Source organism: Saccostrea cucullata, unplaced genomic scaffold (genome assembly GCF_032062105.1).
Source record: "Saccostrea cucullata isolate Sc308-1 unplaced genomic scaffold, CSIRO_AGI_Scuc_v1 ctg3537, whole genome shotgun sequence".
In the NCBI taxonomy this organism is placed as follows: Eukaryota; Metazoa; Mollusca; class Bivalvia; order Ostreida; family Ostreidae; genus Saccostrea; species Saccostrea cuccullata.
Window position 1 is genome coordinate 2,202 of NW_026932990.1, and position 22,334 is coordinate 24,535.

General features: G+C 32.2%; 1 protein-coding gene across 1 annotated transcript in view; it reads left to right on the forward strand.

Annotated features, from left to right (window-relative positions):
- Window positions 1-7,042: 7,042 nt before the first annotated feature.
- Window positions 7,043-22,334, forward strand: part of LOC134236809 (uncharacterized) — a 41,390-nt gene continuing 26,098 nt past the window's right edge. The window contains exons 1-8 of the mRNA XM_062718948.1: window positions 7,043-7,143; window positions 8,089-8,140; window positions 8,322-8,376; window positions 8,703-8,838; window positions 10,122-10,557; window positions 10,861-11,067; window positions 11,176-11,688; window positions 14,711-14,965. Of these exons, the coding sequence (XP_062574932.1) occupies window positions 10,467-10,557; window positions 10,861-11,067; window positions 11,176-11,688; window positions 14,711-14,965 (1,066 nt within the window). The 5' untranslated portion in view covers window positions 7,043-7,143; window positions 8,089-8,140; window positions 8,322-8,376; window positions 8,703-8,838; window positions 10,122-10,466. The remainder of the gene's footprint in view (window positions 7,144-8,088; window positions 8,141-8,321; window positions 8,377-8,702; window positions 8,839-10,121; window positions 10,558-10,860; window positions 11,068-11,175; window positions 11,689-14,710; window positions 14,966-22,334) is intronic.

The following is a 22,334-nucleotide window of genomic DNA, read 5'->3' on the forward strand; positions in this document are numbered from 1 at the left end:
TGACGTTTCCATTTGAGTGAAAAAAAAGAATGAGAGAGACTTAAAACACTAAACATACTGAAGATACGAATTGTGAAATAAATTTATAAATATGGATTTTAAAACGTTGTCAAATAGATTCATAGTCCACGAAGATTTCAATGTCAGTAAAAGTTTCCGTCTACTGTCATCAGACACAAAGAAGTTGCGCGATATTTATATAATATTTTATCTCCTACGCTCTTGGCCTTTTGCTCGGCGTTACATTCTGATAAAATTATCAAGAAACCAACTTATCAAAGAGTGAAAGCCTTATCAGCCTAATTTACAATTTTATTTTGAAAATATTTTTCACTAAGAAAAATGTACAAGGAGAATATATAATTTAAAAAATAAACAAAAATGATATAATTCCTACAGCAATTCCAAAATGGAATCAAGACTTATCTCCCTTTGGAGTGACAGATATTTGTATAAAAGATGTTTCTAAAGTTTGTTTTAAGACTACTTTTGATTCTTCTGTACAGTGGTTACAATATAGAGTTTTAGATAGGATCCTCCCTATAGATTCTTATCTTAAGAAAATCAATATAAAAACTACTGATGTTTGTAAGTTTTGTACCCAAGAAACTGAAACTGTACTGCATGTATTTTTTCATTGTGACCATATATCTTTATGGAGGAACTTGAATTTACATATATACAGATCAATTTAAAAACGAATTGCATTTAATATTAAAAATATTATCTTAGGTGAATTACCACTTACTAAGGATAATAGAATTGAATATTTTATGATATTATACACAAAACAAAATATTTTTTTCATGTTTATTGCAACCAAGAATACCTTCACTTTTTGGTTTAATAAGTTATTTGAAAATGAAATACAATATTGAAAGATGCATATCTCTCAACAATTCAAATCTACATTATTTTGAAGGACAATGCATTTTTGGAAAAATATTTTTGAACAAATGTAAGATTAAATGTTTGATGTTTGTTAAATTAGTTTGCATGATAGAGACAGCTGATTATTTTAAAGCAACCTTAATATATTAATTTAAAATTTTAATGGATGTATAGATGGGTGTATGAGTGTTTAATATCCATTGTTATTTTGCTGTTATTTCAAATTGATTCTGTATGTAATGTAATGGACAATAAAAATATGAAAAAAAATATCAAAGAGTTATCACAGAAAAAAACATAGAAATGTAAAAGCATTGCAAAAGCATTTACACAAGAAAATTGACATGTACACTGTTGGGTACCAATGCAGTAATCAATAAAAAAAAATTATTTATCATATTTTGTTTCTTTCAGGATGTTATAGCTGAGATCTCAGGTATCTTAAAGAAATATCACAGGATGAAAACTCACCATTCAGTCGACTGAATGGTGGCTGAATGGCCACTGAATGGTAACTGAAAGGTCACTGAAAAAAACCCTTTCCCGTGACCTTTCCATGACCTTTCCGTGATCATTCAGTTACCATTCAGTCGACTGAATGGCACATACATTTCAGTGACCTTTCCTTGATCATTTAGTTGAATCTTTTCATTAAAAATCGGCTTATTTTTTTTACCTAAAAATTTAGTTTCACCTTTTCCTGGTATAATAGCATTAAATGTATCTAATTCCGAATAAAAAAAAAAATAGGAAAAAAAATTAATACAAGAAAAAAAAATGCTCCCATGCCCAGAATCGAACCCTGGTCTCCCACTTCGGTGTCCTCGACCTTATCAATTACGCTACGACTTCTTGTTGACTAATGAATTACACATCTCCTATCGGGATGATGACAATAATCAGAGACGGGCACCTGTTCCTGTGTCAAAGATTTAAGATCGTTGTAAATTCTCTATCTAGAAACTTAGTAGAATGATTATATTAAAGCAATATCTTTTAGAAAGCTAAAATCTCCAATATATTTTTTTTTCTACAAGAGGCATGTATAAATTATTTATTTATTCTTGTAATTAAAAATAATAATTAATTAGACTTATTTTAAGGTACCCAAATTTGATCACGATAAGTAAAAAAAAAACACAAGTAAGATTTAATAATGAATCTTTATTCAAAATATTGCTTCCTTGTTAAGGAAAAATATTTGATAATAAAATAGTACGCTAGTGCAAAAAATGCTAAATTGAGACTTAAATATCACTGAAAGGTGGCGGAAAGGTCACTGAAAGACGACATAAACGTCACTGAAAGTTGACGGAAAGGTCATTGAAAGGCGACGGAAAGGTCACGGAAAGTTGATGGAAAGGCCACTGAAAGTTGACGGAAATGTGTTCGCTGAATGGCGACTGAAAGGTATTTGAAATGTGACTGAAAGGCAACTGAAAGGTCACTGAAATGTATGTGTTCATAGAGAAGTATTTTTGATGGATTACCCAGGTGGTATAAAACAAACGGACAAACTGCTATTGTAATAGCAAATGACGCAGCTACTGCTGTGTACTGATATTTAGAATACTGCCCGAAACTTGCAAACAATTATGCAGAAGTTCTTATGTGTATGACATACTCGTTCCTCAACTATTTATGGAGACTCAGGTATGTGAATCAATAGATCTTCTAAACGTAATTAAGTAAGACTTTTATAAAGCAAGGATGACGATGTATCTTTAATGAGAATATTGGGAATGATCTGGGGTTTACACAGTCAGTACTACATGTATACATTCATAGACAGGGTTCGAGGTCAATATGCGTTTTTTTTTCGAACAGAAGAACCAAATTGTTTGCCCGAGGTTGTTAGGCCGAAAGCAGAAAGTTTGTTTGAGGGATCGACAAAAATGTCATGATGAAATTTTTTTCATGCACACTGCAGTTAAACATTGCTTATTCCGTCAAGTTCTGACAGCGACCCCGCCCACAATGTGAAGTAAGCGGTTCATTATCTCATCGACAGGTCCAACATCTCACAAGCAAATTTATTTGACCACTCAGAAAAACAGTAGAAGGCTCTACTTTTTTTACTCATAATTTTTTACTATAACAATTTTTCAAAAATTAGTATAAAAACAAGAATTATAAACAAGTTATCGGAAAGAATTTGACAAGCATAAAAAGGTTGGTGGAAGAATGTTATAACAGAGTTTCTCAAACAAATTTTATTAACACTTTTGCAAATATAACTATGATTTAATTATTCTGCAACAAAACGTTTGAAGACCTTTCATACTAAGCGCCTGTTTCGTGAAATGTATTTCAGAGTTATGGGTTATGGTTATTATGGGTAAGGGCAGGGTCTGAAGTTCTAATTATAATAAGAACTATAAAAATTCACAAAGAAATATATCAAAATATCATGCCCTCATCCCGAAATACATGTATACTCTTTAGAAGAGTTTGATATTATGCGAATTCTCGGAAACTGTACCAAGTGTTTTGATCGTATAACCTTCAAAAACATATATTTAATGTCATTGTTTTTTTCTCAGGTAAATATGTTATATAATATGTTCCTTGATAAAAACTTTCTCAATCCCTTAAGCAGTTGAAGGTTATTCCATTAAACCACTAGTGCATGGTTGATTTATTTCTCAACATTATATTCTGTCCCATTTTATTATATTATTGAAAAATGTCTATTTTTTTTAAAATTGTGTAAACATTATTATTATTGATTATATAACAAAAATGACATGTAATATCATTAGATTAAACGTACTTAAGTCATTTTTGTTTGTTGTTTATGTTCTTAAAATTAAACTACACATTTTTTAAAAATCTTACATTATTATATATGCTAGATCTTGATTTTATACAGATAAACTATGTTGAAAAGAATTCAATTTCACAAGACAGGCAGTTGACGCCACATGAAATCACAAAGCAGAATGTAGTGAACCAAATTTGTGTTTTGTGCACGAAGGAAAAGAAAAAGCAAAAATTATCCTAAAATGCTGAATGGGGTAAATTTATCAAATGTATGTGTGTTAACTTAACAGAACTGATACAGTAGAGGGAACTTATTTTGTTAAATAAATCAACATCAGCATAAGCAAAAAAAGTATCAGCATCTAATTAGCATCGGGATCTGCATTGATAATACAGAATTACCAAGACTGGCATCAGCAAGCAAAGAATAAACCACTATTAAACTAATTTAAAATAGCATTATCCTGCTAGCACCGAAAAATAAATGAATTCATGTTCAGTAAAAAATAATAAAAACAGAAAAAGAAAATTGGTTACAGTATTCAAATTATTAAAACATAATGAAATATTATTATCATATAATTATAAATCATTGAGGCATTTTCATTACATGTACTATAAACGGCAATGCTGCATTATCTATTTTCAGAAGCATAACTTTATTTTCTCTAGCATTAACCTAATTATAAAACAGGACAACTAGCATTAAATCAGCAAGCAAAGGAACATTCAAATCAGCAACGACGGACGCATTCAAATAAGCATTGATGCCGTGACAAAATAAGTTGCCTGAACTGTAATACATGCAACTGATCCCACCTCTGATGTTTTAGGGTCCGTTTTGCTCTGCGCCAAAATCTGTGTTGTTTAATGTACTATTGAATTGGAATATTTTTCGTAATCTCCAGATATTTTATTGTATAAATCTTCTGTTAATCTCTAGTGTCAGTTGTTATAATTTTAAGATAAGAAGTCATAAAATTAATGTTACATGGAGATGTAAAGAGACAAAGGTAATTGAATGAAACTAAAAACCTTTGTTCTTTAATGCAAAGTACTAAGGGAGCAAAACGTCGAACGAAATGGTTTGAACTGCAAATGTCGTTTCAACAATAATGTATAAACTTTTGATGTAACAGATGTATTTGCGATTGTTCATATTATGATCTATATTATCTGTATTATTGAAACAAACTTTTTTTATTCAAATGCGTTCAAGAGAGAAAAAAGGTGAGTTAAAACTTGTGTCCATATCGTGTCTAGATAATATTGTAATCAAAGCAACTTTTCGGGCATTTCCAACAAGCAGAAAATATCCGCTTGTTTTTTTTTCTGAGCCCGCCTGCGATATATATCAAATTTAATATTTTCAATGTTGATCATTCGGATAAAAATAAGCCTTCACTATTTGTGATAAATACAGTTTGTTAAAATATGAAATCAATGTTACACTAAAATACTAATTTCAGCAAAATAATAATGGAACTGTAAGTCTCTACTTAACATGTAGCTTGCAATAAAATTCACATGGTTCTTCAGTGATATGGTAGTCTTTATTATCCATCCATTCACCGTATACTTTCGGTAAGATCGGGTATGGGCACGCTGGATACGACGGTTCCTGAGATATGAAAAAAAGATAATTTCGTGATCCCGAGAATTCCTTTGGCTACACTAATCCGGTCCACGCAGTTTTTTTTGGGGATAGAATACATGTAATTACGGCGGATCAAACGTGGCTTCATTACTATGTTCCCAACAGAAAGAGAGATTCTAGTATATGGAAATTATCTACAAAACCAACACCAAAGAAGGCAAAGGTTTGGAAATCTGCTGGTAAACGCATGTTTATCTTGTTTATGGACAGACACGGCAGGATTCCTACACGTGATGTCCCCTCAGTTCAGAAGACAAATGCAGCTTACTATTCCAAGGTTATGCGACGGAATCATATGCATGCATTGAGGAAAAAGAGACATGTTTATTTCAGAATAGGGAAAATATCATTTACCATCAGGATGATACATCACAACTGATCAAACAAAGTTTGAACTTGACTTGCATGGATTTGCAGAATTAGTCCCCCAACATACATCCCAGACTTGAAACAGATAGATTTTGCCCTTTTCGTTTTCAAAAAAGCGGAGAGGTCAACAATTCTAAGACCTGGACTGTATACCAGACATGGTTTGACAATGAGTTTGAGAAGTGGATTGATGTAGGCATAAAATGTATTGAACATAATAGCTTAAATTATTTTTGACGTCGAATATTCTCATTGCTCCTCTTGGCTTCACATTATGGTACTAAATTTTGCTTTTCCTCATTACACCTCTACATGTTTAGGAATCGATCATTGAAATTATTAGCAAGAAAATTAAAAAGTTAAATAAAATAGAGCAGACTATTTTTAAACTGGTGGGTTTAGTATACGGAATTAGGGACAATTTGTTGATTGTTTAAAATTGTTTAAGTGTACTTGAAGATTAATACAGACATTTCTATCATTGAAGTATAACACGCCGTATTTTGGATGTTAAGTAAGCGAGTAATCAAAAATCCATGGATCTGGATCCGTCACATATCTGTTATTAACCTTGATATAACGTCTTGGAGCTGGATAAACTTTAATTAATTTGAATTTCAAGTGCTTCTAGATAGCTGTGCTTTTGATTGCAATGGCGTGTCTTATAATGAACAAAGGACGATTCAAACAAAGGAATAAAAATTATTACATTAAAGAAACATTATTTCATTATTTTTCCTATATTGAGATGGACATTTTAAATAATAAACTTACATCAATCCAAAAATAATATTTACATAAAATATTTATTGAAGTAAGTTTTAATAAATATCATGGCACTTTAAATGATTTACAATTCATTGGTCATATCACTCCGTGGTCCAGCTGATAAGCTCGCCCCACAATCCAAAGGACCACGGTTCAAATCCAATCATAACCACACTTTTTTAAACCAAATATTTTTTTGTCAGATACACATGATATAAATATAAAATACACTAAAACTATTTCACCATATCACAGAAGAGAAAGGTTTTAAACGTCAATAGCGTGTGACAGAGAGTGCCTGTTTACACAAGTATGCTAATAATACAAAATATCAGGAAGCAAATTTCACAGGTAAATCCTATCGGAAACCCCAACGCTCTAGTAAAATAACTGTCTACTTTCGTTTTATTTAAGGATTAAAAAGTATATTCCTAACATACCTGTGAGCAAAAGAATATGGTTACGTCCATATATAGAATTAAAAAAATGAATAGATGTGGGTTAAAATAAAATTCGACAACTAAGGAAATCAAAACAATAATTTAGATGGTAAATTCCCCTTTGTAGGCCTCCTGGTTTAAAAAAAGGCTATAATATGGCGGAAAAATAATGTCTCGAGGTAGTTTGATTTAGATTCAATGCTCTCCAAATTTATTGAACATTTAGTAGATGGAGATGGATTTTTTTTATTGCAGGTAATATTTTAGGGATAGAAGAAAAAATATTCCGTGCTATATAAAATATCTTCCATGTTGTTTTCTACAAATAACTCAATATTTTGTCTCATTTTCAAAACTTACTGGATAAATTTATGTTACAAATCATGAATATCTTTATTATGGCACTGATTAATATTACCAATTATATTCCTCCATACAAATGATTATAATCTTATCATATTACAATCTTGTAAAATTGTTGAATTTTGTAATACTGTAACAGTTGTACATGTCCTTTGAGCGCCTTTGTTTTGTAAATAAACATATACATTAATAATTAAAAATTAGATACGAGAGAGAGAGAGAGAGAAAGAGAGAGAGAGAGTCCGTCTTCTTCGTAAGGAACGCATAAGTCCATCACAACTATATTAATTGTTTCAGATGATATTATTTAATTTATTTTAACATCATATAATTCTATCTGTTGATTTCTTTCTCTCTTTATTGTAACTTTAAGCTTTTCAGCTTATCAGTATATACAAAATAATCAAGTCAACTATAGTACAGTACAGAAGAAGATAATTTACAGGAGAACCATTTATTGTCAAAACCTCCATGTGAATTCCATCCTCTGATTTGTAATGCATTTGGCTCTCCTAACACCTTTATTTACCCCTGAAACCTCTTCTTAATCCTTCGGTGTTTCAGATCCAGCATTAATGTATAACTTTCTATCAATGTAAATTTTGTCTTTAACTAGGGAGGCCCTCCCGTGATCTTCCTTGGCCTTCTTGTAGATGGGTACAGGCCATTTATCCGTTCTTGAATTTGTCAAATATTTCAAAGTTTCAAATGTCTTTGAATTATTCTATTACGTGTGTAAAATATCTCATATTGTAGTCAGTGATTAGCACTTGTAATGTAAAATGCATTTATGAATCGGACATAGCTCTTGTTTTAATTATGAAAACTTCCTTTCAGAGGACCAATGATCGGTGAACTAAGGTTTGCAAAGTAATAGTGATCAGTTAGGGTAAGTAAATGTGTATAAATGATTTTTTTCATGTTCAAAGTATATGAAAAAAATTAATTGCAAAGGATTATAGAATAACACGCTAAAATAGTGATTGAGATGAATCTTTTAGATAAACGGTTGTTTATTTATTAGGTCACAATAGATTTATCTTTTTGAGATTCGATTTGACCGTATTAAGGTTAATGATGGCAGAAAAGAGAGATCGTGAAGGAAAGATAGAAAATGCTGGACATGTAAGTTTATCTCAATGAACACAATAAGACACATGAAGAAATGATAATTTCTTTCTATAGTACAGTAACATACATTTAACATACACTTAATTGAGATATATAAATCACTTTTGAATTCATGTAACTGATTCAGAATACACAAAGATTTAAGACAGATATGGGGTTTTTTAAATTCTAAACGTCATGACAAATATAATATAACGACGATCAACAGAAAACACAGTTATACTTAACTATACGTACATTTGTAACACTCTTCAAAGTATGATACATGTCTGTATAATCAATGATTTAAACATTGGTAAAAATTTGCATCTCATCATTAGGTTATTAAAAGAAAACGGTTGGAGGCAAATAATTTGGCTGTCACCAGTACCCACATTTCTGAGGGCAAATGTAATACATTTACGTCTGACATAAGCGAGCATCTGTCTGGACATACAGAGCAACCTTTGACTACTGGTGAGTACAATCCTTTTCCTCTGAAAAACAATTCTTGAATATTTTAGGTCAACTGAGCCGAAGGCTCAATTAAGTACACCTGTAATACTGATAGACAATTGTCCGCCGTGTGCCTTCGTCGTTGCTGTCGTTGCCATCTTCTTCTAAAGAACCACAGGGCCCAATTTTATCCAAACTTGCCAAAAAGTATCCCTCGATGAAAGGAATTCAAGTTTAGTCAAATAAAAGGCCATGCCTCCCTCCGAGGGATAATAATTAAAAGATAGCGAAAAAATGGATTTTATCATTATAGATCTTTTTCTCATGAACCAAAAAAGCCAGAAAACATGACACTCATATGAATTCACTGTCATCTTTTGTAGATTAAAACTTTTTAAAATCATGTCCCCGAAGTTAGGATGGGACAAATATTGACTATTAAAGTTTTGCATAGGAATATATGGGGAAAATCTTCAAAAGTCTTCTTCTCAAGAACAGAAAGCCTTAATTGGTCATATCAATATGGAAGCAATGGTGGGGCCAATCCTTAAAGTTCATAATCAAATCATGACCCCAAAACCACAATGGACGATCAAATTTATACCAACTAAAGGAATATATAGGAAAAATCTTCTCAAGAACAGCAAGGCCACGCTTGGTTGCGTTTATACGGAAGCATCCTCAGTTAATGTAGATTCAAATTTGTTCTTATCATGACACCAAAGGTGAGATATGGCCACAAGGAAAATTCAAACTTGTAACAAAAATGTAGCATTTAGTCAAAAACATGGAAGCATCTTTAATTATTGTAGATTCATTTTGTACATATTCCTCTCCGCCTCCTGTTTAGGAGTAGGTCGGGTCCACATATGCATTTTAAACATTTTTCAATACTTAGCTGATTTTTTTGTGGGTTTTTTTTCTAGCCAATGCTCAGGTTAGCGATGTTTCCCTTTGGCCTCTTGTCTTTAAATTCTTTCAATCTACATTCAATTACTTTTTCAAACAAAATATATATATATACAAATGTAGAAAAAATAATTTTTTTTTTATTTTTGTTAAATCGTCCGAATTAATTTTATGAAAATAACAGTTTACCTTTCACGGTGCTTTATGCAGTCAATGTAGTGATTTTCAACCCATCATAAATGATAATTCATTCAATCTTTTGTAAGCATTTGGAGATTATGTTGTCAGATGTAAAATCTGATATCTCTTATAATGTATTATTTAACCCGAATCTTATTGTCGTCTTTTATATTGTTGGTTCTTATTGGTAATAGGAAAACTATTTTTTCCCATAGATCCGTTATAAGATTTAACAGACACACATCGTGCCGTCCTCTTTACTCTGTGTCTGTGTTGTGGTGTCAATGGTTTTATTCATGTGGATGACGACGTGTCAATGGGAGACATTGATGTCTGGAAGATAATGGCAGAGCTGAGTGAGTTAGGGCTCATCGGAAATTTGCATTCAGATCGTACCAGACGCGGGTATCCCATCCTAATTTGGGATCATTATAAGATAATGACAGAATCTTACAGAAAGCACTGTCTGCTGAGTGACATAGACAAAGACTTCTTGATAAATGTGGCATCAGACAAAGCCTTATATTGTTATATAGCTGAGACCCATTTCTTCAAGGGAGATGTTATCTAGACCACAAAACAATAGTTCTATAGCGTTAATGAGACTAATGGCGGCGGGGAAGATGGACGCAATGCTAAAAATTATGACATGTACGTATTCTTTCCTTACTTTTATAAAGCTTTAAGTAATAAAAAGTAATTACTTGCAAATCTGCTTCACATGACGATATGTGTACAGCATTTCAATTAAAAAATAAATAAAATATGTTTTTAAGGAAAAGCACGGCGAGGATTACTTATAAAATTGTTGTGACTCTTAGGTTTCTATGGTTTTATTTCAAATACAGATTGCTTTCCCTTTTAATTTGTTTTCTCTTTTGGTGAACTGAAGAATAATAATTATAAAAGCCGAATAAAATAAAAAAAAATTGATTTTTATTCTGTGTCACACAGATGGGGAAGATAGACTAGACAGGGATTACAGAAAAGCGGGAATAATCCCAATTCAATTAATCAAAGATTCGGAAGACTTTGGCAAATTTTGGCACAGCCATTGTATCCGCAGAAGCATACATCCCACGGATTGGTCTAATGAAATTTGTGATAGAGAAGTCAAAAGATATTTTTCAGCATACACAATCCTTTCTGGATCCGATGAAGGTGAACAAAAATATTTTACATAATAAATTAATTATAAAGAATAGAATTTGTTGAATGATCAAGAATTATCGATTGAATTAATTTCAAACTACATCAATTTTATTTCAGAATTGTTGGAATTAGGCTTAAACAAGCAAAAATGGAGTATACTTGTACTGATTTTGATGTCAGAGAAGTACACAGTATTATATGAAAAGGAATTATTGAAAGAGAAGGTCGGACGAATGCAAGAAACATTTTCATCACTGGATGGTTCCGATAACGGCATATCCGATAATATGTCGCTTATTCAAGATATGATACACAAGGATGGAATACTAATAATGATTAGAGGAGAAACATTGGAGTTTAAATCAAAAGATATCCGTCACATTGTTATGGGATATTTTGTTTTGAATTGTTTGAAATCTGATGATGACTATAAGAACTATTTAAAATTATCATCATTTGACTCGGTGTTTGATTATGTCCGTACTTTAGATTATGAACATGATAAAGGAGGAAGATATCTATACTTACCGATAGAGATGGAGGAGACCTTGGTAAGAGAGTCCGGAATCGACATCTTACGACACGTCATAGTGACAGAAACAAGGATAAGATATCATGTGATCCATATTTGTAAGTTATTCATGAAAACCTTATTTAATTATTGATTTCTTTCATTTCTACATAAAAATCTTTAAATGTACTACAAATATTCTATCTCGCTCGTAATATTTTCTTCGGTTCATGAGAAGGAATTTAACTCTCATTTTCTTCTTTTCTGATCTTTCAAAATTCATGTTTATTTTAATATTAAGATCATATTAAAAGGGTGGAGGTAATTAAAAGGTTATTTTTTAACAATTATTTTTAAAGAAATCGTACAAAAGAAATCAAATTAAATCCAGAATAAATATACTGTATTGGTAGATTGGATAGTCCTTAAACATTATATTGGCTGACCTAAGCTGAAGGCTCAAGTGAGCTTTTCTAATCAAAATTTATCCGACTGTCGTCGTTGTCTTTGTTGTTGTCGTTAACTTTTCACTTTATTTTCATTTTCTTCTAAAGGACTACTGGACCAATTTCAGCAAAACTTGCTACAAAGTATTCTTTGGTTAAAGGGATACAAATTTATTCAAATGAAGGGCAACGCCCTTTTCAAAGGGGAGATAATTATGAATTAGTGAAAAATTAATGGCATTAAAAATTTTTTTTCTCAGGAACCACTGGTCCACGAATGATGAAACTCATCTGGAATCATCCACAGGTAGTGTAGATTTCAGTTTGATCAAATTAGACCCCCGGGGCAAGTCTTGGTCCAAAATGGCCTATCGACATAATAATGTATTGGAAAATCTTTAAATATTTCCTTCTCAAGAGCAAGTGGGACAGGAAAGATAAAACTCATGTTGAAACATACTCACATAGTGTACATTTATAGAAGAAGGTTCACTTTTGCCTTATTTGGCCCTGTGAGTTTCTGAAAAACTGAAAATGCAAAGTTTTACTTAACAATGCCAGAAATATTACTAAGATCTTTGGTGACCTTTTATATATAAAAATGACGTCATTTTCTGGCTAGTCAATGCATTATGACGTCACGAAATGCCTCAATTTCATCATATTCCTTAAAAGTCTACAAAAACGGCCAATTTTTAAAGCTATTTTCTGATATTTGATAAAGAGCGCAACTTCTGATCTAAACTAGAGGTACTGTGAGCAATGAGCTCACTAAATGATACCCCCCGCCTCCCATAATGTCGATGTGTTGCTTTATATTGTTTTACGGTAATGTGTAAAGAGGAATAACTCGTCCTATGAAATGTTATCCAGAAGCTTCTATTATGTGACGTCATAGGTAAACAAAAAATGGCAATGTCCATGTTTTGCTCTGGGAAACCTAAAATACGTGTCGAATAAAAAAGTTAAATAGGAGGTGCACAATGGCAATATGTAATAAAGATTCTGTGAAAGTTTCATTAAATTTCACTCAGTAGTATAAGAGGAGTTGCGGATAAGAGAAAAAGCGTAACAGACGGACGGACGGACGTACAGACGGACGGACAGACGGACGGACGGACGGAAATCCCGATCACTATATACCCTCCCGCTTTTCAAGCGGGGGGTATAAATATGCAACTAGTAAATGATAAAACTGTTTCTAAGGATTAATGGATATGTTTTATTTTTTAAATCAGAGAGTGCGCTCATATAATTTTTCTTCATTTAATGTACTCAATTATACCTGTTGACCTAAAAATTGAAGAACATTGCAATTCATAAAGCCAGTTCTCCAAGACCTAGACTTTTAGGTGAAAATTTTTAAAAGGATATGAAAGCACCATGTCTATATCTCTATTTTATTTTTATGCTTCAAATAGAAGATCAAGTGCTGATCAATTAATTGGTATATCTACAGGGCCAATCAAGTGATCATGAACCGACTTCTTTGTTCAAATCATGGCCCCCGGGGTTAGGGTGAGCTACAATGGCCGATTTTAGTTTACAAAGGAATATATAGGGAAATCTAAAAAAAAAAAATCAACAACAACAAGCACTGCAAACCCATGATATTTGATATTTTATTGAAGAATTCTCAGTTACTGTCAATTCTACTTTGTTCAAATCATAACCCCCAGGGACTAAGGATGAGGCCACAATGGGGGATACAAGTTTTACAGTTAATAATATATATTTAAAAAAAATTTTTCTAAAGAAAGCAAAATCATGTTTAGTGATATTTATATGGAAGCATCCTGAGGTAGTGTAGAATTAAATTTGTTAAAATGATAACCTCCAAGGTTAGGGAAGTTCTCAATGGTGGATCAAAGATTTCCATAGGAAATAAAGGGGGAAATCTCAATAACAGAAAAGTTCTGTAAAATCATATTGACATCTTAACATCCTCATGTATTGAACATTTAAATTTGTTTAAATCGTGAGTACCCTTTGGGGAAGGGAGGAAAATGATGGGGAGTCAAAATCAAATTATTACAAATTAATATATACAAAGAAAATGTTAAAATAAATCTGCAAAAATCTTTTTCTCTAGAACTTTCTAAAGAAGTTAAATGCAGAATTGAAATTGCGACTTCTCTTAAATTTCTTAAAACTTGTTTGTCAAGTTTTTAAACAATAAAATTAAGGAATGGCTTAAAAAATAATAGCATGATAAATTTATGTAGGTTTTTTTTTATTATAGGAATGATTGACAGATCGATTGATTAAATATTGTTAAATGTCCCTCTTGAAAATGTTTCAGTTATATTGAAACGCCACCAACTGAGCTGCAAATTTTGCCCTATACTTAGGGCCATTGAGCAGAAAGGGATCTTTTTCGTGCTATAACCTAGTGAGACAGGAGACATCGGTTATACGGTCTCATCCGAGGGACCGGTCTCCACGCCCCACAGTGGGATTCGAACCCTCGCCGTAAAAATTAACTCCTTATATCGCGAATCTAGCGCAGTCACTCTTACCGCTGCACCACGCTAGCGCATAAACCATGAAAGAAAATTGGCAAATGAAGTAAAGTTGAGTGTTTATTTCACCAACGTTTTCACAATAAAATGATTTATCCTTTGAGAGCTAAATCTCAGTGCATTATATTCATAGGCACTTTTCTAATTTTCGACTTTTATTTTCATTCTTTCAGTAAATATTCCTGATGAAATCTTTTTGTGGGATAATGAAGCAAGATGCAGGTACATAGAGTGTGCAAAGAAAGGGACACAGACGATCCATAGGGCCCGTGCTATGATTGTTGGTTGTGCTGGAGCTGGAAAAACTACCCTACTAAAACGACTACAAAAGAGACCTCTTGATGAATTACAACAGGTTCAATCTACAATAGGCCTAGTTGTACATGAGGATATCTTTGAAATTTTAGACGAAAATCAGATTTTAAAAGGTAAATATTATTCAAATTCAACGCTTAAAAATGCTTTTTTACACTTAAGCGTAAAGAAAATACAAACTGTAAATTCCTTCTATTTTGCGAGTACTATTTATCGCGAATTGGGTCTTCAACAGCAAATCGTAAGAATAAGAAATCGCCAATGAACAGTTGATTAAAGGTTTTAAGTATAGGTTTCAGCACCATAAAAATAAAGACGACTTATCTAATTTTGCGTGTGGTGCTTTTCGCGAAATTACGCGATAGTTAAATTCACATGTATATTAAAGAATCTACAGTGATCGGATTAATGTCTGAATGTTTTCAATCCTGTCACATTATTCAAATTCTGATTGAACACATAAGTACTCTTAAGTTGACATCAAGAAGATGCTTGAGTTTCTGATTGACAATATCAATGTTGTTTTTGGAGAACAGGTATTCCAAAAATCTATTGGAATTTCCATGGGTACAAATTGCGCTCCGTTATAAGCGGAGCTATTTTAATATTCATATGAAGCAGAATTTATGCAAAATCTTATGCGTGAAAAGAAGAAAACACTTGCTGTTTTAACAGCAACTGTTTAACTTCAACTCGACATTTAGATATATCAACGACGTATTGTCAATTAATAATGGTAAGTTCCATTCCTACATTAATACAATATATCCAGGTGAGCTTGAGATGAAAGATACCTCAGAGTCCGACACTTCTGTTTCATACTTGGATATCTTATTTGAAAAAGACACTCATGGTAATCTAACAACCAAGCTATATGATAAACGTGGTGACTTTAATTTTTCTATCGTCATCTTCCCATACTTATGCAGCAATATACCTTCATGACCTGCATACTGAGTATATATATATCTCAGTTGATTAGATACGCAAGAAAATGCTCTACGTATGAACAATTTCTAAATCAAGGTAAATTATTAACAAGGAAGTTGACGAAATAAGAATATCAACAGTCTCGTTTAAAGTCATCATTTCGTAAGTTCTATGGTCGATACAATGACCTTGTCAGCAAATACAATTTATCATTGAGTGAAATGCTGACTGACGTTTCTCATACCAATTGTTATTCCATCATTTATACACTGAATTGACGACGGATTCTTTTTCCGTTATTTCCTGATCATGACAAGGAGCACACAGCAGGCGTGACCGGTCATCAGGGGTGCTCACTCCTCCATGGCACCTGATCCCAACTTTGATGTTTCGGAGGTCCATGTTTGCTCTGCTCCTATTTTGTATTGTTTAATGGACTTTGAGATTGAATACTGTTCGTTATCCCCATATCGTTATTAAATAAATCGGATAAAGTACGGGGGTTATCCGAAAAGTATGTGGACAAGCTAAATTTTAATTCTATTTATCAATAACATATTTATAATCCTTTAAGGATGTGAACTACAAAATGTAGAATCCTATTGAATTTCAAATGCACAACTACAATAATGACTTCGATATTTGACTTCGGATGGCGACCCAGAGCACTACACAATTTTATTTAATAAGGAATTTATTTCTTTATAAATGGTATTAGTATTTTGTAAAATACCATGAAGATTTTCGATTTTTTTACATTATGCGGTGGACAACATTTGCAACAAAATTTGAACGTTCAACGTTTCGAAATGGCTGAAACATCGAGGTTTTAATTTCTTAAGACTGAATCGACGTTGTTAAAAACAGGGACGTTTTTTAAAAAAAAAGGTGGAGCAGAGAGCAATGACAATAATCTGCACAGACATAAAAAATAAACACCAACAGAGACCTATAAGTTCTATAAACATCGAGAATACATAGTTAAGAAAAGTGTCTTTTAGTTATTAAGTAGCATATACGATTTTGGAAGGAAGGAACGGTTTACAGGATGACATGTGTGAAGGAAGACCATTATTCCAAGATTGCAGAGCTGTGAAAAATGATTTTCGTAACGTGACTTTGCCACATTTTGGTACAATGTCGTTTTACGCTGACAGAGGTTTGATTGGCAAGTTATGAAAAAGGCATTGTTTAAAATGATTTACATATTAAACCTGAACAGTTGTGCACATTTGGTGACAGTTGAACTATTTTAAGAAATGAATTGAATTAAGGGGTGACTACGAGGGTTGTCCCAAAAAGTCGTAGACAGGGAAATTCTCTTTGCTAAATCAAATTTCTTTTCTTGTCATAGGAAAGGGAACATTTTATGGTAATGTATTTCAAGTTTCATGACGATACCACATTAAATAAGAAAACTATGAAAAAATAAAGAAAGCATGTATGTGTACATCGGCGCATGAAAGTAAGCGTAAATTACGACTCTCATAACGCCATGGTCCCCTTTTCTGCTGTACATGAGGCTATTAACATCCAAAGGAATATTTTTTATAGCGAAAAACCACCCTTGACTAAGGGAAATTTTAATTTCACTACTGTCCGTTTTCTTAAGCAGATTCAAGTTTTAGTCAAAATTAAATAGTTGAAAGATCACCTTACATTTTAGGCAGCAGAGAATACACCTTGTTTGACGATGTTCATAGCCCAGAAAATTCCAAAATGTCTGCGTTGAACAATCAGTTCTCTACTTTACATGCAATAACCTTTTTTTTCGATATAGAGGAAAAACTGTCTTTGAATCTCATACTATAAAAAACAACTTTTCTATTAATATAAAATATAGTGTGTAATTCCTTTTGGTTCTCTTTTCCCCCGTCTCTGATGAATATAAAATATACCAAAAACAATTTATTACATTTCCGTGCGCCGGGTAAGCGTTCGACGACGTCATTTTCACCAATTTCAATTCGAACACAATTGAAAATCATGCCACCAGTCATCTGTTTCTAATGCTATTGATATGAAAATTTGACATATTATTTAGATTTTGATTCTGGTTTCAGTGATTTAAATTTTAATTCAATGTTTTACATAGTACCAAAGAAATAAAAACAATTGTAAAAGTTATATGCGTAAATTATTCCGAATTTTGGTCGTGCACCGACAGCCCGTATCGGCCGTCATATAAATCGTCACAATATAATTAATATGAAAGATGTATATTTAAGAATTCACAATTTTAGAGAACATTGAATGTATTATGCCTATGCAGAATTTGGTTAGTATTGGTTGCGTTTTAAAAAAGTTATTAACATTGTCTACGACTTTTTGGGACAACCCTCGTATGTTTAGAAAAATTACATGTAATAAGCCTTTCACTCGTGCAACGCCAAGGGTTTTCGTTATAGTGCCTCGGGTATGCGTGTATGTCTTTTTCACACAAAAATATAATTATCTGTCAAGTGCTTAATTTTCTTTTCTAAAACTTAAATATTATTTGAATGAATCATGAAAAGAATGAAAACAATAGTTATATATATTTGATCAATGTTTGTCAGTAATTATTAATGCTGTCTACGATTTTAAGGCCAACCGTCGTATAGCTATGGAACAAGTTTTAAACATTGTTTTAGGCGCACCTGAGCTGAAAGCTCAAGTGAGTTTTTCTGATCACCAGATGTCCATCGTCCGTCTGTAAACTTTTGACATTTTCAACTTCCTCTCGAGAACCGCTGGGCCAATTTTAACCACTAATTGCTACAAAGCACCCTTGGTTGAAAGGGACTTTAAATTGTTAAAATGAAGGCGCAAGTCCCCTTACAAAGGAAGATAATCAAGATAAGATAAAAATAGGTTGGGTCATTAAAAAATCTTGCTCTGAAGAATCACTAAGCCAGAAAAAATGAAAATTATGTGAAAGCATCCTGGGGAAATGTAGACACTAAATTTTCAAAATCATAACCATTGAGAGTAGGGTGGGGACACAACAGGGAATCCGATCTTTACAAGGAAATATATAGGAATAAAAAAAAACAAAAACACTTCGCAAGAATCACCGGGCCAGGTAAGCTGAAACTTTTATTGTAGCATGCTTGGGAAGTTCAGATTCCGAATTATTTAGATTATGACCCCGGGCATAGAAATACATAGAAAAAGTCTTTTAAAATCTTCTTCTCAGGAACCATTGTGCCAAGAAAGCTGAAACTTCTGCGCAAGCATCTTTGGTTAGTGTAGATTCTAAAGTGTTAAAATCATGACCCCAAGGAGTAAGGAAGGGCCACGAAGGGAATCCAAACTTTACATAAAAATACAGTGTATAGGAAAAATCTTTAAAAATCTTATTCTCAAGAGCTACTGGGCCAGAAAAGCTGTAATTTATGTGTAAGCATCCCAGAGTAGTTAATTATAAATTTTTAAAATCAGGACAGGGGGTAGGGGGTACAGTAAGTAAAACAAGAGGGGAAATCTAGTTAAGAAAGAAGAAAGTACGGTATGAGCAAAAATCCACCCAGTCCCAAATTCTAATTAAATTGTTCTTGAAACATGTCTAGGATGAACACTTCCTAAGTCATTTTAAATTTTGTTATTATCTCAAACCATTTCTCAGAGAGAGCTCTTTAAATATAGGTAGTTTTTGTAAGAAAATAACGCATTGACCTTATGACGTCAACTTGACGTTATCGGATTTTGAACGTTTTATTACCGATACAGGGTAAAAGAAGAATAAATGTTGAACTAAAAAAAGCTATAGCTTACTCTTCTGTTTCGTTTTTGAGCTATTCTTTAAATGTGGAGAGAGTTTAAATTTCGCTGAATTGTCTTTACTGGAAATTTTGTTGGTCATTGATTTTGCCAGTTTTTCTGAGAAAACGATTCATCAAGAAAGTCAATGGAACATAATTTTATGCTTGAAGTCCATTTTTCCAATATTTTGATCACGATTAAAGACGTACAACACACTGGGGGAGATAACTCTTGCGATTTCAATTGAACGTTTGACGTGACGTCAAATTTAACGTCAAAAATAAAGCGTCAAAATGACGAGTAAAACGATCCCGATGTATATCAGTCATAAAAGAAAAATGTGATATGGGGCTTGGCTGTGATTATGCGAATCATACTCAATCAATAAGTATTTTTTTAATGAACCCGATTAAACTCCGTAAAAGCGAGACATAAAATACCATCCCTTAATGTTTATTTCATTTCATTTCATATACAGTAAATTGTATTCTTGATCAAACCGCAGCATTTTTTTTATTCTGAAAATTTTATTTTACTTTGCCGAAATTCTCATCATGTACAATTGGCTATATAACATTCCGATTAATGGTCCTCATTACAATTTGTGCATTTACGATATAAATATTTTTTTTTCTTTTTTAATTAAATAAAACAACAATAAACAAACAAAACACTTTTACAATGTGAAATCGATGTTGTTCTCAGACCCTTACTGATCAAAGAGGAACAACTCTGAAAATGTAGGAGATGTTTATTTTCCTCCCTTTATTCACGGTTTTCCACAGAATCAGATACATTTACTGCAAGACCTTATAAATCCGAGAATTGGATACTATAGACCTCATATACACAATGTAAGTATAGAATTGAAAAAAAAAACTAAGTGTACACTTATACTGAAATTATCTGCATTTAATTTTATGAATCTATATTGCAGCAAATCGTTTGACTTTCTGTCAACAATGTCGGTTCGCATTTCCTCGAATCAAAACAGAACGTCGCCTATAAGATTTTTAAAAATATCAATGTGCAACTTGATATAAATTGAAATAGATGAAGCGTTTAATGTTTGATATTTTGAAGTTAATGTGGACGAATACGGAATTTTCATTTTAACTTTAGAAGACATTGAAAGAATGCCTACAATATTAATATCATGAGGGGTGTACATCTATGCAAATGTCGATGTACTGTAAACCAATTTTTATTCGCGACGACTTTATTTCGCGATTTACCAGGGATATACTAGTTTGCGACGATTAATTTTCGCGATCAAACTTTCTTCCATCTGTTTTTATTAGAAAAATATACTATAAGAACCGATTCGCGGCGAGAAATATTCGCGATGACGAGGTTCTCGCGAACTTCGCGAAAATTTCTCGCACGCGAATAAAAGTTGGTTTACAGTATTCCCACGGCCACATACTGTCTCGTTTGAAATAATGACATGAAAGAAACTACAATTATTCCATTTATATCACAGGAAAGTTGAACATACACCGTTTTTTTAAAATAAATAAAATTAAAGAAATAAAATTAAAAATCAACATATTCAAGTTCATCATAACTTGAATTCGTATCCAGGTTTCATGTGATATGGAATGCATAACGTATACATATATGGGATAAACACTATAATCCTTCAGTAATGTTGTCCTGATACATATAAAAACAGACGCCAATATTTATTCTGCATTCATAAATTTAAAAACTAATGCTTACCTCCGGGATTCATTCAAATTACAAAATACTAGTATATTTGCACTGTAAATGACGTTTCGTCAAACGCTATTGGTCTGCGAAGCAAAAAGGAAGGGGTGGGGGTTATAGGGGTATTCAAAAATTGCCTAAAAATCTACATTTAAATACGCTTTACATATGAGAACTTTTTAATTTGTAAGTTAATATGTATTTGAAGCAAAAGCAATATTCCAATTTGATTTTTTTAAAATGTGTATTTGTAGATTCATAGCAAAGTAAGTAACTCCCGTCTGAAAGACGCGCGGGAATGTGATTTATTGAGAAAGGGGGAGGGGGTAATTTTCCGCTATTAAATCAAAACTGGTCGTAAAAAAATTATACAAAAAATTATGAATATTATTTTTACTACCAGCTATCTAAAAAAAGTTTTTCACCAAAATTAAACGACAGGATTTTTCACAAAGAAATTTTTAATTTGAAAATTAAACAATTTTCAAGGCTTAGATAATTCATAGTTTTTCAGTTTAAGGTCTTTAAAAATTGATTTGATGACATATATTTCAAAAAGATGACTATGATTTTGTGTTAAATGGTTAAAGGAATAAGTCAATGACATTTGACAATTATATCTAACCTGGCTTTTTTGAAAATCAATGTTTAAGTAGTTCATTGATTAAAAATTTTCTCTCCTTGTAAACAATCAAAGGGGGGTAACTTTTGGAATTTCCTGTCCGAAAACCACTCGAACGATTTTGTCAAAAATGTGCATACATGCAGTAGATATAGTCATGTACTAAATATACAAAATAACGAAAATTAAACGACAGGAATTTTTTGGGGTAGGTGTACATCCTTTAATCTTAAAATTCTGAATGAACGTTATATCTTCCTTTCATTCAATTTTTTCTTTGGTTTTTTTTGTGTGTGTATACAGTGTAAGTTTGTTAATAGAAAATAAACACGAGGACATACATTATATATGTATGAATCAACTGCATACGATATTGTTCGTGCATAATTATGATGATTTTATGATAAAGACGGCTATCTTAAATTCAAGTTTATTGATACCATGTATATAAATTAACAAAACACAATTTTCAGTTT